General features: G+C 49.8%; 1 protein-coding gene across 3 annotated transcripts in view; it reads right to left on the reverse strand.

The window, feature by feature from the left end:
• Positions 1-14,143, reverse strand: part of ACACB (acetyl-CoA carboxylase beta) — a 32,116-nt gene that overhangs the window by 10,376 nt on the left and 7,597 nt on the right. For all 3 annotated transcript variants that reach the window (XR_015730305.1, XM_060691969.2, XM_087880583.1), the window contains 28 exons: positions 13,999-14,097; positions 13,636-13,745; positions 12,698-12,808; positions 12,173-12,382; positions 11,443-11,613; positions 11,116-11,277; positions 9,848-10,011; positions 9,396-9,546; positions 9,092-9,195; positions 8,649-8,730; positions 7,637-7,782; positions 7,199-7,349; positions 6,185-6,319; positions 5,709-5,855; positions 5,075-5,263; positions 4,812-4,912; positions 4,315-4,403; positions 4,093-4,217; positions 3,774-3,887; positions 3,569-3,682; positions 3,403-3,492; positions 3,071-3,189; positions 2,354-2,491; positions 1,698-1,791; positions 1,240-1,347; positions 869-925; positions 658-699; positions 330-545 (listed from right to left, as the gene is read on the reverse strand). Coding sequence is in view for 2 of the 3 variants with exons in the window: in XM_060691969.2 (XP_060547952.2) it covers positions 330-545; positions 658-699; positions 869-925; positions 1,240-1,347; positions 1,698-1,791; positions 2,354-2,491; positions 3,071-3,189; positions 3,403-3,492; positions 3,569-3,682; positions 3,774-3,887; positions 4,093-4,217; positions 4,315-4,403; positions 4,812-4,912; positions 5,075-5,263; positions 5,709-5,855; positions 6,185-6,319; positions 7,199-7,349; positions 7,637-7,782; positions 8,649-8,730; positions 9,092-9,195; positions 9,396-9,546; positions 9,848-10,011; positions 11,116-11,277; positions 11,443-11,613; positions 12,173-12,382; positions 12,698-12,808; positions 13,636-13,745; positions 13,999-14,097 (3,539 nt within the window). In the remaining variant the exon portion in view is untranslated. The remainder of the gene's footprint in view (positions 1-329; positions 546-657; positions 700-868; positions 926-1,239; positions 1,348-1,697; positions 1,792-2,353; positions 2,492-3,070; positions 3,190-3,402; positions 3,493-3,568; positions 3,683-3,773; positions 3,888-4,092; positions 4,218-4,314; positions 4,404-4,811; positions 4,913-5,074; positions 5,264-5,708; positions 5,856-6,184; positions 6,320-7,198; positions 7,350-7,636; positions 7,783-8,648; positions 8,731-9,091; positions 9,196-9,395; positions 9,547-9,847; positions 10,012-11,115; positions 11,278-11,442; positions 11,614-12,172; positions 12,383-12,697; positions 12,809-13,635; positions 13,746-13,998; positions 14,098-14,143) is intronic.

A 14,143-nucleotide genomic window follows, 5' to 3' on the forward strand; every position in this document is an offset into this window, starting at 1 on the left:
TGACCCAACTAGGTAACATCATCAGTGCCAGAAGGGAAGAGGATTTGCGGAGTGGAGAAGGAAGAGGAGGAGGTAAAAGAGGAAGAGGACGGGGGGGTCCTTGCTGCTCTCTGAGCTTGGCTGCAGACATTTCATTACCAAAACTACGAAATATCGTCAGTGCTAGTCGGCAACACCATCACTACACTGATGATGTTACCTGATGATGTTTGGGTCATGAAACGCCTGCAATAAAACCGCCAAGCTCGGAGAGCACCAACGGCCCCCCAGGAGCAGAAAGTGTCTCCCGGGACCCCCAAGGGCTGCCTGTAACTCAGCCCTAAACTCACCTTGGTGATCAGATCGGAGTGTCTGACAATGGCACGGATGAAGAACCTGTAGTCGGTGACTTCAGTGCCTTCATCCACCTTGGCAGCACCCAGGTAAAGGTGCATCTTGTGGTTGGCACATGGCACCGCGGTCAGGTCGAAGTTGCGCATGCGATTCAGCTCCAGCTGGAAAGCCAGCGCTGGCTCCAAGTGGCGATAGATGTGGTCTTCAGCAAACTGAGGAAGACGCAGCAAAAACATGTGGGATATAATGTTGCGGCTAAGGTTGTACCCACCGCAGGTTAAAACCAAGATCGGGTGTCACCCGGAGGATTAAACAGCCCCTCACCTCATCCCGAGCTCGGAAAGTGAAGAACTTTGGGAACTCCCTCTGCAAAAGAAGACAGAAGTTACCAGTGAGGAGAAAGAGCAGCAGCTGCCAACGTTTGCTTTTTAAACAGCAGTTAATTCCACCATGATTATCAACAGTCATGTATACACTTCCATATATATTTCATGTGTGCGTGTGTGTGTGTGTGTGTGTGTGTGATTCCACTGACCTGCCGGGTTATCAAAAACGTGATTCTTCGCAGCCCATAGTCAACAAGGATATTATTCTGTATGGGGAAAGAAGACGAGAAAAGACCAAACATCTGAATAATCTCAGGAAAGAAATATTATCAACTGCCCTCCTGTCACCAGGGCAAAAGAGGAACGAAATCAGGAAGGAGACTCGGATTAGATGAAGGCATTTTTGTCCGTATTCAGACAGGAGCTGAGCTGAGGATATGCAGCCCTGCTTGGATGTGGAGCAAAGGATTCAGAAGGTCAGCTTTTAAAGCGAGCAAATCAATAAATCAGCCCTTTATCTCAGCAAAGCCAGAGGCCAAGCCGCCCAGGGGAGGAAATCCAGGCTTTCGTGAGAACAGACCTTGGATTGAGCGAAGGCCCTGAAGATCGGCACCAACTCTTCATCCTCCTGGTGATCTGCCCACCGGATGGCCACGTTCAAGATGTGGATGGGCTCCTCCCGGACATTCTGGAAGCCACAAGCCCACACAGGGGTTAGGCCAGTGGTGAAATCCAAATTTTTTTACTACCAGTTCTGGGGACGTGGTTTGATGGGCATGGTGTGGCTTGGTGGGCGTGGCAGGGGAAGGATACTGCAAAATCTCCATTCCCTCCCCACTCCTGGGGGAAGGATATTGCAAAATCTCCATTCCCTCCCCACTCTAGTGCCAGCCAGAGGTGGTATTTACCAGTTCTCTGAACTGCTCAAAATTTCCGCTACCGGTTCTCCAGAACCTGTCAGAACCTGCTGGATTTCACCCCGGGATTAGGCCCAGCCGTAACCCAGCAGAGAGGAGCTGGCAGCTCAGAAACACTCACTTTGTTGTCGTCTTCATCGTAAAAGGTAGACCTGACTTCACTGAAAAGGGGGCTCTCCTGCTCAGCAAAGCAGGAAATAACTTCATCGAAATTCCTAGCAGGCAAACGGAAGAGAGGCTGGAGGTGAGAAGACAAACAAACAAAGATGACATCTGGGAACAGAACATCTTGCTACTGAGGAACCAAATCTAATCCTGCAAGGGCATCTCAGCTTCCAGAACCGAAAAGGCTACAACTTCCACCTTGGGAACTCTGTATCTGCAGCGACAGAGTGAACCAGATTTATATTTTCCAAAAATGTTCCTTTTCTGCTTCCCCTCACACACACGCAGCCCCAAGTAACTCCTTCTTCCAAGGTGAACTGCCGCTCATCCAAATGGAGAACAAGTCAAGAGGCCTCAGAAATAATAAAGGTGGGATTTAAATTTTTTTAAAAAAGAAAGGTAAAGTGGGAAAAAAGTGAGGGAGAAAAGATCAAAGCGCCCTCCCTGGGGGAGAGCATGGAGGACCTCTTTGCCTCCAACTCCTGACAGGCCCAGCTTGCATGGCCAATACTTAAGCATAACGGGAACAGCAATGCAGTGATTCACACACACACACACACACACACACGAGGCCTGGGACAATGCTTGCTTCTCTCCCAGGTGGCCACCTACCGGGTGAAATCGTCAAATCTGTCAAAGGCCACCATGGCTCCCATTCTCTGGCAGAGAGGGGAAAAGCCGCTGTCCATGAAAAGCTCCGTGCTGTGCCGGACCAAATCTGGGTTGGAGATGCTGACTGGCACGGACATTCTGGGGGGAGGGGAGGGGAAACATCAGACGGAGCACTGATTTGTGGACCTGTTGCTTCCAAGGGCAGCTTGACACTGTGCAGCCACCCAGCTGGAGCCGATACCAGCCCGAAGGCCATGAGGAACGGACAGTTTCCTTTTCAAAAGGCTTTAAAAAAAAAGGTTGCCTTTTTGCCACAAGGGGCCCCTTTGCCTTCTCCATCACCCACTTGTTACGTGGGCCCAGCACGGTGTTTTGCCCCCACATGCCCCTCAGACAGAAAGTTAGTAGCCAATCCAAAGGGCTTTGAGCGGGGCAGTTAAGAGAAAAGTCAAGGAGGCAGTTATGGCGGAGCTGAGCTTTGGGGTAACTGTTATCATGCTGCAGAGCCAAAAGAACTCCACGCTACCTGCTCAGGGTGGGGCTGCTTCCTCTGAAAAGAGACAGGAACACCAATAGCTCCCTTGCTCTGAGGCAGAACCACCGGGACCCCTCGGCCTTCCCCCACTCTCAGGCTTGCAAAGCAGAGACCTTCCCCAGGCAGACCCTCTCCCACCGCTCCTCTCCCCCCCCATAAAGGCTTAGGGACATTTGCCCCACCTGTTTGGGTGTGAGGAAGGCAGCATGAACTGGAACTCAACCACGCAGGTGCCGTCCAGCAACTGGCGGTGCTGCAGGCTGTTCAGCTCGTAGGCAATGTAGGCCCTCCTCACATATACCTGGAAAGGCAAAAGGAAGCAGGACACTCGCGGGTTTGTGGCCGAGGTACCGTTGCATGATTTTCTCCCAGCACAGAACTTATGGCAGCGATCTGCACTCAGCAGCTCCATGGCAAAACAAAGGCCATCTTTTCTGTGAAACGGCCCCCCTCCGCCCACTGCCCCACCCTCGGTCACAGCGAAGTCACCGAAGCCTCCCAATCCCCTCCTTACCTCCAGGGCCGCCATGCGTACCACCTGGTTGGCGTGATAGAAGAAGGTGGGCAAGACATCGAAGATGGTGGTTTCCGAAAGAATGAGTTTCTGTAAAAGAAGACGGAGTGAGCAGGTGTTGCTCGGACCTCAGGAGTCCCGGGGAATGGGATGTTCAAGAAGTCACCTTTAGGTTTTCAGGACAGAACTGGTGCCCATACATGTCGATGGCAGAGAGAAAGATGGACTCCACCTGGTTGTGCCGCAGTTCGTAGGACGGCAGGTGGGAGGCAATCAGCACCTGGTGGCAAAGGAGGGCTGGGTTAATAGATTCCCCCCACCCCCCCAGGCAAGTCAGGGAGAGTCAGCCAGGATGATCGGCCACCCCTGACCTGGCGAGCCCGTAAGGCCACTTTGGCATGCTCCGTTTTGCTGAGCTGGGTGAGCTCGTTCAGGATGGCCATCAGCTCATCGGTCAAGGTCGGGTCTCGGCTACAAAGCTGGTCCTGGACAACAAAACAAAACCAACCTTCAGCTGTATCACTGCACTGGTCTTGTCTAATGGGGCAACAAAGGACCGCCTTCCCAGGCCCGATCTTCCCGCTGGGTGGGCCCTGCAGCTCTGTGCCCAGATGGAAAAGGGGTGGCTGGAGGGAAGCTGGAGGCCCCCTCTCCTGCTCAGTTCAGGAAGCGGCTCCTTTTTCAACTCACAATCAACATGGTCACCAGGAGGTTCTTCTTGGCCACCTGGGCGTGGGAGAAAATGCATTCCAGGACGGGGGTCATGTTGGGCATGTGCTGCTCCCTCAGGATGATCACACATTTGTCGTAATGAGCTGGAGCACAAGCGGAAACCCAAGGAGGAGCGAGTTGCAGAGAAGGTGGTGCCGCCTTCTGGGGAAGCTCAGCCGGCACCCTCCTCCTCCACCTTACCTTGCTGGAACTGGGTCTCCACCTGCAGGTACCGCCTCAGCAGATCCAGCACCACCGATTTCATGTGGCCTCGGATGCCACTGCGATACCTGGAATGAGGGGCCGAGAGAGAAGATGGGATGCACGAGTCACTTGTAGGTCTTGGGAGCAGACGATGGAGAAAGAGGAGGAAGAGGGCCAGGGATGATTCACTGTCGTCATGTAAGATGTTTTGGGCACAATCTTTGTGACAAAAGCAGAAACTCTGCCCAGCTTGTTTACGGCAGGAGCCCTGGTGAAGAGAGTACCAATGCAGGAGACTCCATTCCACTTTTCAAATCACCTTCAGTGCTGCTACAAATGCTCAGGGCCTGCCTAGACCAGACCAGGCCAGATTCCAGGCAGGAAGATCAAATTGGCTGGTGCAACAAAACAGGCCACCTCTCCCTGCAGATGTTCAGGCAGGGAGTGTGGTGGTGTGATTGTCGCAAAGATGGAGGACCAACACACAAACCTACCTCTGAACCAACTGCACAATACTCTGGGTGTTCATGAAGAAGACTTCCCGGTCAGCTTTGCGTTGCAGGGTGGCTGCGTGGCTGTCCAAAATACTGGCAATCTTGAAAAGAAAGAGGGAACGATCCTTTATAGCTGTGTTCCTCAACCTGAGCAACTTTTAAGAGAGGTGGACTTCATTTCCCAGAATTCCCCAGCCAGTCGGTATCATCCATCTCCTGCTCATTCCTGCACCGTCGGCTTCTTGGCCGCAGCCCTCCCTCACCTGCTGGCTGGGGAACTGGCAGAGCACGGAGGTGACGTTGCTGGCGTACTGGGCCATCACTTTCCGGATGGACTTCTCCACAGAGATTGGAATCCGGCCCTGCGTGCTCGTCATGATCTCCTGCAGCTCCAGCAGGGGAAGGGAAGGATCCCGGAGGGTCCTCATCAGTTTATCCACCCATTCTTTGATCTGAGTTGGGGAAAAAGAAGGTTCAAGGATTCAGAGATCATGTGAATGAATCACAGAAAATGTAAGCAAGGGAGCTCTGGCCCTCCGCTGGTGCCAGACCACAGAAGACGGAAGGGAAGGGGCCTCCCTTCGGCTCAGGAGATTTGTGGGGGGGTCAGCAATGGGGACTGGCCGAAAGGAGGAAAACAAGATTTTCCCACATAAGCAGCTTCTTTTCTGGCTGATGGAGAGAAGCGAGCTTGTCTTTTCCTTCAGTCTCTTCTGCTGTAACCTGCACAAACTGGTTCAGGAGCCTCTCCCCCTGCCATCTTTCGCTGCCTTCCTCCTCCTCTTTGTCTTCCAAGGGCTTTCCTTGAAAGTCAGGAACATATCCTCAACAAGCCAGGATATCCCAAGCCAGATTTTTTCCAAACTTGATTTTTAACAGGCAAATGTTAAAACATACCTTGGCAGAGAAATAAGGCTCTGGCAAGCAATACCCGTTCATGACATTCTGCAAGTTCTCCAGCACGTTGTGGAAGACCTGGTGCAGCTTCTCGCCAAGGATGGGCAGGGGCGGTTGAGGGGAGAGCCCCCCCATGTACAACTGGGCCTGAGGGCAGCATTGGCAGGCAGAGAGGCAAAGCATAAAAATAAACAGAACTTTATAATCAGAAAATCCACCATTCAGCAGCTTCCTGTGATCCGGAAATGACTTCAAAGGAGTTCTAGCACGAGGCTGTTGCATTTGAATACACAAGAGAAAGGCTCACCACCACCACCCCCAGCAGCCCAGGCGCTTCTGGGGGTAAAGAGAAGCCCTGAAGAGATGCACTAGGCGGCCTCCTTGATTCATCCTGGGTGCCCCGCAAACACAGAGTGGCTCCCAGGCGGGTTTTGCTCTCTCTCCCCCAAATGGCTTCCAGCCGCTCCGTTACTCACCAGGTGAACTTTGGTGGGGTCGTCTAGCTCAAGCCGAGCTACCACGCAGCCCGCCTCTAACAACGTGCCCGGCCGTCTCACGTAGCGGATGATGCCCGACTCTTCCACTGTCAGGGATACCACCATCTTCATCACCTGTTTGGAGAGCAACGGACCTGCACATCTGGATGGTTTCCAAATGATCCCAACATCATCAATTATGCTTTGAGCATCCGGCAAGTGGACCAAAGTTACGCTGTCCAGGATGATGGTCTGAAGGAGGAAAAGGCTGAACCTGCTTGTCTCTTGACTGCCAGCCAGCTAACAGAGCCAGAACGCTCCCAAAATACACACATTAATGTTAGGAACCATTAGTGAGAATGTTGTGGTCCGCCAGCGGGCTGCGGAGCTGGCAGCAGAGTCGGACAGTGAGGAGGTTGGGGAGGAGCATGGGCCAGTCCTGGGAGTCTGGGGAAGGCTCAGACAAGGCTCTGCATCAGAGGAAGAGAAAGGGCCATCTGGGAGGTACCTCCAGAGTCGGACCTCAGGGAGGCAGAGGAACAGGGGGAGCTTGTTCCCAGTGCGCGCATGCACAGAGCTGCCAGAAGGTAAGAACAGTTAAAACAAAAGGGACAACTCGGGAGTAGGGCTGGGAGATGACTGGCCTCTCCCATAAGACTTAAAAGAGGCGTAAAGGCACATGAGCCTTTGCAGGAAGCAACATTGTTAATTCTGTGCAGTTTAAAGCCTGAAGCTCTGTTTGATTCTGGACTCCGTGTGGCTTTGCCAAGTAGGTCTTTGGCAGCGTGTCAAGAGAGATAAAAGTGGGTGATTATCAGCCTTATCCCGAAGGACTCTTTATTTTGGGACTCATCTGTGAATGAACAGAATTCACAGCTGTTGCAATAAAAGAGATTTTTGGGACTACTCATGTGTTTTACTGACTCAGGAAACCTAGGTCAAAACAGGGAAACAGCCACTTTCCATGGTGAAAAATCCAGATTCCCCTCCCCCCCCGGTCGGTGCAAGAGTTACCTCCATTTCTGCATAGCTGTGACCCCCATAGATGTGACCCCCGTCCTCCACTGTATACTGCAGCAGCTTCCCTGCAGAGGGGGCCCGGAGCAAGGATTGATCTTTCTCTTTCTCAAAATCACAGCTTTTGTTGCCGATTGTGATGCGGTATCTGGAGGTCAGAAGCCAGAGGACGAAGAAGCAAATAAAAGAACATAAAATAAAAACCTGGTTGGATGTTGCCTCTCTGAGGAAGAGAGAGCCTCGGATTCTGCTTCTTTCAGCCGAGCTCATCAACTGGCTCCTTCCAAGGCCCCCTCGTTCCATCAAGAAAGGACTCTTAGCCAAGTAACCAACCGCAGAGATCAAGAAATGGTTGTGCAATGGAAGAAGTGTGTTTGTGAGGCCCGGGTGTGAGCGTTTGTGCATGTCGGGCAGGAGAGCCCTTTCATCACCTACCGGTCGGTTTCTTCTTTCATATAGGTGATGTAACTGTTGCCGTTGTAAGACAGGAGGAGCCCCCCGTCGTTCAGCCGGTGCACATCGATCTCAATGTGGGTGCCGTTCATTAGGATGACGTAGGTGGTCAGGGACTGACGGGCGACCTGTCAGAGGCCGCAGAAATCAGCCTTTTTTGCTTTCCTCCCAAGCATAAATGCCGATTGTTTTAATAACCAAAACAAAAGAGGGGGAAAGGGAGAGAGACAACTCCCTCCCTGTTCTATCCAAAAAGGATTTTTTCCCATTTCAGCCCACAGAAATTTGGGCCACAGCTACGGACCCCAAAGAACGCAGCACACACAAAGTCCGTACAAACCTTAGTTTACTAATTAAAGACTACTGATGAGCTTTCTTAGTAGTTGTTCGAACACAAGTACAATAAATCAATCTTTTCTGAACAAGGGCTGTTAATTTAACTTCATTTAACAGCCGACAAGAATTCAAAGAATAATAACTCAGTTCTGAGGCACAGTATTTCAGATAACCATAATCTTACTGTGGTTGGCAGAATGCCCAGAAGCAATTTGCAGGAAAACTGATAAGAAACAAGAGCCAAATCAAACATTTTCTGTAATCAAGACACGAAGGAATTTAAACAAAGTTGTTTCCTGCAAATTGCATTGGTCATTGTCCTTCCTTAAATAGGCTAGGGGAGTGGCCAATTAGCCCCAAGCCTTACTCTCGAGGAGACCTCCTCCTGAGGAGCCACTCCTGCCTTTTTGCAGCTCTGCGTGCTCGTGCATCGAGAAGAGGCTCCTCCTCTTCTTCCTCTTCACTTAAGGGAGCTTCTGGAGGTTCTGAAGGCCCTGGCTGAATCCCCGCCTCTGGCACCACATCTTCTCCAGCCTCCTGATTGTCCGACTCGAGTGCCAACTGCACAGACTGCTGGCGCAGCACCATACCAACCTTCTCGCTGTCGGAATCAGCTACTAACTGTACAGGCCGCTGACGGGCCACAACACACACATACCTTAAGCACATATTTGGTGTCTTCGTAAATTAGTTCCACATCAACAATATTCAGGAGGGAGGCTGCTGGCAGAACTTGGCCCCTGAAAAACCAGCCAATATTTTACACTTCTGGACCAAAAAGTGCCCTGACCCGTTCAGGTAACTGTCTGTTGAAGGTCAGAAAAAGTATTCCCAAATATGTTTAGAGGAATCACATCACATTCGTCCCCTCTAACTCTTTCCAAGAGACTCCTGGGGTGGCTTACAAACGTAACACCAGGTATTAGGTCCTAGGAAGGCAAGCTTCCACAGAGCATCCCAGCACATCTTAATTCCTGAAACTGCACTGAATGCATTTCAAAGCATTTACACCTGTGCCCCCTCCCCTCAATAGAGACCTGCTGATGGCGCAATAAATTGCATGAAATGGCCAGGGGCTCGGATCCCAGGATGATCCTTTACCTCTCCAGCAAATGCAGAAAATCGTCCATGCAGGTCCTAAAGGTCCCATCTGCCACGTTAAGGGCACCACAGACCACAGCCAATATCGTGTCCGGTTTCTCTGCCTGCCAACGGAGGAAGAATTTGCTCAGTTTGGAAAACATCAACATACAAGGATGAGTCTTTCCATGCAAAACATGAGAGTAAATCCAAATAAAAACGTGGTTATCTAAAAACAGAAAATATGGGCTAGGGTCTTTTTTGAAAAAGAAGGTTCTAAGGATACAAGCAGCCATTCCTGAAAATCTGCCAAATTCTTTGCCACCTGCACTTTTTCAGCGATCAGATGATCGAGCCAGCTGGTGTCTGTCTCGTTCGTCTGGAAACTCTCGGTCTCCAACAACTTAATCAGGTATTCAACCGTCGTCCGGAAGTCCCCACGGATGGACAGCTCCTTTAAGGCGACCACTAAATTTCTGAAAGCAGACAAGCCAGATGCTTAAAGTCCCAACTTGCTCTGTTTCTCCCAATCCCAGGGGGGTGAAAATCACACCCCAGCAAAGGGAGGGGAGCTGACAGGATTAGGTTCCTTTTGGGATGTGTGACCATCCGTGCAATTGGCTCTTTTTAACAAAGCAGGTAGTAGAACGCAGGGGGTGGATGGGGTGGGCGAGTGCCCCATAAAAGGAGAGCCAATGGAGAGTCCCAAGGGCCTCCTGGGGAAGCCCCCACAAGGTTTCCACCACCCATGAAAACCTAAGGGAAGGCAATACTGACGAGATGGCCTCCTCGCGGTTCTCTCCCCAGGAGAAACAGTGTCCAAACTGCGAATCGGCAAATTCGTGCAAGCCACCCGCGGCTGCCACACTGAAGTATCCCCAGACATTCTTATTGCTCCGGAAATTCAGTTCTTGCACTGTGCCAGAGCTGGGCTTGAAACCCTGCAAGGTGCAGCAAGAGACAGGTGATGGTGGGGGAGGGGGCAGGAAAGGCAGACTTGCTCACCTTTGGCAGAATTGGAGCCACATCAAAGCTCTAAAGAGGCAGCCCTTGGCACTGCTCCAAGGCGGCTTCTGAGCAGGTAGAAAGTGAGATTACAATGTCCTCTCCCAGTCCGTTAGGACTGATGGGAAGAAATTGTCTCCTTCATGACCATTTAAACCCATGAAGCACCAGCATTTTCCTCCCTTTCAGGGGTCAGCTGTGATCAGGGTGGATAAAAATCAATGATTTTTTTTAAAAAAATCAAAAAAAATCAGATTTTTTGATTTAAATTGGATTTTTTGATTTAAATTGGATTTTTTGATTTATATCAAATTTATTTTAATAAAAAACTTTTGGGGTAAAAATCTATCGTAAGATAGTTTTCTATTTAATATACATAAATAATTTAGTTTATTCAGCATGAAATGGAGCTTAGTTATGTAGCATGAGGCTGTATATTCTGCAACATTGGGACTATCGGTGAGTCAACAGTGGGTCAAAGGAGTAGCAGAGATGACAGTTGCTCTTTAAAAATTATGATTTAAATGGAGTTGATTTAAATCAAGCCTTTTTACTAGTGATTTAAATCATGATTTAAATTGTGATTTAAATCAACTCGATTTAAATCAAATCCACCCTGGCTGGTGGGTGATTGCCCAATAGTTATTGGGTGATTGCCCAATAGTTTGATGATGCAACTGGAAGCAATTATTCAAACTCAATCCGCCTTGATTGGAAAATAAACAGTGGTCTTTTTTGTTGTGTCCCTTTACCTGTACTAGATATTTGCACTAAAGCTCTCAGCCATGCTCATTATTTTTAGCTATCAGTTGAAAAGAGTTACGGGGGAGAACATAGAAAAGAAAAGAAAGGCACAGAACAAATACTTTAAACAAATAAAAACCGGGAGGTTTGTTTACTATTTACAGTGCATGTTTTAGATCCTATCCTCTTACCCGGCAAGCTAGAGCCCACCCAACTATGCCCCCGCCCACCCCCAGCCTTTCTAGGCATTTGCACTGCTTAAAAAGAAGACATGAGAGATTTTTAACTCCACTGACTTCATCAGGATTTTCACTGGTGATTCGTGCTGCTATGACGTGGCCCCTAGGGACGGGAGCATTGCTGGGGCCCTCAAAAGCGATGGGATGGTCCCCCCATGGGGACTCTCCATAGAGAGCTCGGATGTCCTTTATTCTGTGCAACGGGACCCCCATGGCAATCTGAAAGGAGGAAAAGACAGAAACAGGCCGAGAAAAAATTGTTAGACGTCTCAGCGCTTCTTCTGAAGGGGCACATAGCTTTCTTTTGCAACATAAACTAAGCCCCTCTCTCTCCGACACACTTCAGAACGGCCGCTGGAGAAACTGACTTGAGAACAGGAATACCTGGAGCTGAGCAGCCGGTAAATTGACGTCAGCAATCATTTCTGTGCAAGGATGTTCCACCTGCAGGCGGGGATTCAGCTCAAGGAAGTGGAAGCTCCCTCCTTCACTATAGAGGTACTCCACCGTCCCGGCACTGACATAGCCCACCATTTTGGCAAGGCGCACAGCGCACTGCGGAGAAAAAATACAACACAGCCGGGTTAGAAATACGCAACTTCTTGGGACGTTATTCAAGTACAACGGCTCCCGAGGAGTGAGTGGTTGTGTTTCCAAGCAAAGCAGAGGATGTAATCTCAAAGAATTCATTACTATATGTGTAGACCATGTGCTACAGAGTCCCTGTAGGAGCTCTTTCTTTTTATGAATGTCACAACAGACACACAGTTGGAAAACCCTGAGGTACAAATATTCTCCATTAGTAGGAACCAAGAATGAAAAGACCTAGGTTCAAATCTCTGTCCTTGAGGCTCCCTTGGTTATTTTGGGCCGGTCAAGGTTTCCCGCCTTATAGCCCATTTAGAAGATTGCAAGGGGCTGGGAAATAAAGAGGAACCAGCATCTTCAGCCCCATGGAGAGAGAGAGCAGGAATAAAATAGACAAGCAGCATGGAGTGAAATGCTGCAATGGCCAAACTGCTCTCCATGTGGAGCGCTTGCTCTGGGGCTCCCTTCCAAGAAGTGACATCTGTGGTTGGTCTTTCTTCTCTGCTAGGACTTCGCACATGCGTACCTTCTCCATGTACTCAAAGACAGCCGGAGGAGCCACAGTGGCCGGGGCTTCCTCGATGATCTTCTGGTGCCTCCGCTGGATGGAGCAGTCCCGGCTGAACAAGGAAATGGCGTTCCCATACTGGTCAGCCAAGACTTGGACTTCAAGATGGCGGGCGTGCTGCAAGAACTTCATCACGAAGATGGGTGACCCAGGGACCTCGCTCTGCACCTATTGGACGAAGGGCAAGAAAATCAAACAAAGCGCCACGGTGCCTAGATCTTCCAAACAGCTGGCTAAAATCCAAGGAGTTATGCATTAGGACAGCAGTCTGGGCTGTAAGAGTACAAGGATAAAAACCCCTTAATTAATTCAAGTCAAACAATTGAATTCTCTCTCAGTGTGGATTTTAAAGGAAGCTGAGGGAAGAGGATTTCATAAACTATGACAAAGAACAGGCTGGTATTCCTTCTTTGGAGGAACACGGATACCTTAAAATGAGGGGAAATCTGGCCCTGGAAAGTCCCAGAACAGCTCCTCCTTTACCTGTCTGAAGCGGGCAGGGAACTCCTCCACCCCTTCCACGATTCGAATCCCTTTGCCGCCTCCCCCTTCGGAGGCCTTGACCATCACCGGGTAGCCGATTCTCTTGGCTGCCTGACAGTTGAGAGAAGGAAGAGAAAGGAGGGGAGGAAGGAAGGAAGGATCAATGGGTGAAGAAGGCTCCTCTGGAATCCCACCCCCGAACTTCCCCTCAAAGGCCTTGTGCTGCCCAGACTGACTCGGCCTTCCTCAAAACGCGCCTGACCAGGCCTGCGCCAAAGCCGAAGGACATGCAACCTTGGCATTCAATGCAGAGAGGCATTGCCACCTGCTGAAATATGCAGGTCCATCAATAGCTGGATTATATGCTCGGCATAGATTACCTAAACTAGTAAGACAAAGTGGCACAAAGTCATGTGCTTAGCTGCCAACCGTTTCATAATGTCTGTAGCACTTTGCACAAATTCTAGGAACATGGGAACAGAGTAATCCTGAAAGGACAGGCTTCCATTACCCACTTATTAATTTGTACATATTTTAATCCTGCCTTTTATATTTTAAACTGCATGTGTCATATACATTATTTTAACTGTGATGCTTCTGACATGAATGAACAAACATTGCCATTTATTTGGTACTGTGTCCAGCCAGAAAAATAATGTTTGATGCTTAAAATTCCACATAAACCGAGATTTACACAGGATTGATTCTCTCCTTCCATGAAGGAGGCTAATGAATCTTTTAAAGAACAAAAATCTGCCTGGTCTGTTTCATTTTGCAGCCGATGCAGGATCCAACAGGAAGCCCAAAGGTAGGACAGCTTAATTCAGAAAACCTTCCTCCACGCATAGTTGCCTCAGCCTCTATCATTTTTCCTCTCTACTAATATTGTTATTAATAACACTAACTCATAAGAAGGCACCTGGGGTGCCTCCAGTTACCTCTAAGCCTTCTTCCACGTCCCGCACGCAGCCCCGCTGATAGGTTTCCAAGGGAACAGTGAGCGTCCCCACCTGCTGCTTCTCCTCCTGGATCCATTCAGCAACTAAGTCTAGAAAAAAAAATTACAACAAAACTTTAAGGGCAAGGGCTATTTCTTTATGATCGAAGCACAGGCTTCATCATGCCTCAGAATAATGCGAGGAATACATCAGAAGGCAGGAAAAGGGAGGAGATTCCTGTCATGCAGCCCTTTCTCTATCCTGTGAGATCTGGAGTGGCCAAGATGGAAGCAGGCATCACAGCTGCAAGACCCCAGGTAAAAAGAGGGCACGGGACAGCAAGGCAGGGGGAAGTCCTCTTACCACTGCCACTCCACGGCAAGGTTGGAATGTGGATGGTCTGGGCCACGATGGTGGAAGCCACTTTGTCCCCCAAGGCCCACATGGCTTCAGTGGGTGGGCCTAGTAAACAGAGAAAAGAGGCTCAGCTGACATTTGGGGAACACTC

Source organism: Pantherophis guttatus, chromosome 17 (genome assembly GCF_059756535.1).
Source record: "Pantherophis guttatus breed Tessera chromosome 17, ASM5975653v1, whole genome shotgun sequence".
Classification (NCBI taxonomy): Eukaryota; Metazoa; Chordata; class Lepidosauria; order Squamata; family Colubridae; genus Pantherophis; species Pantherophis guttatus.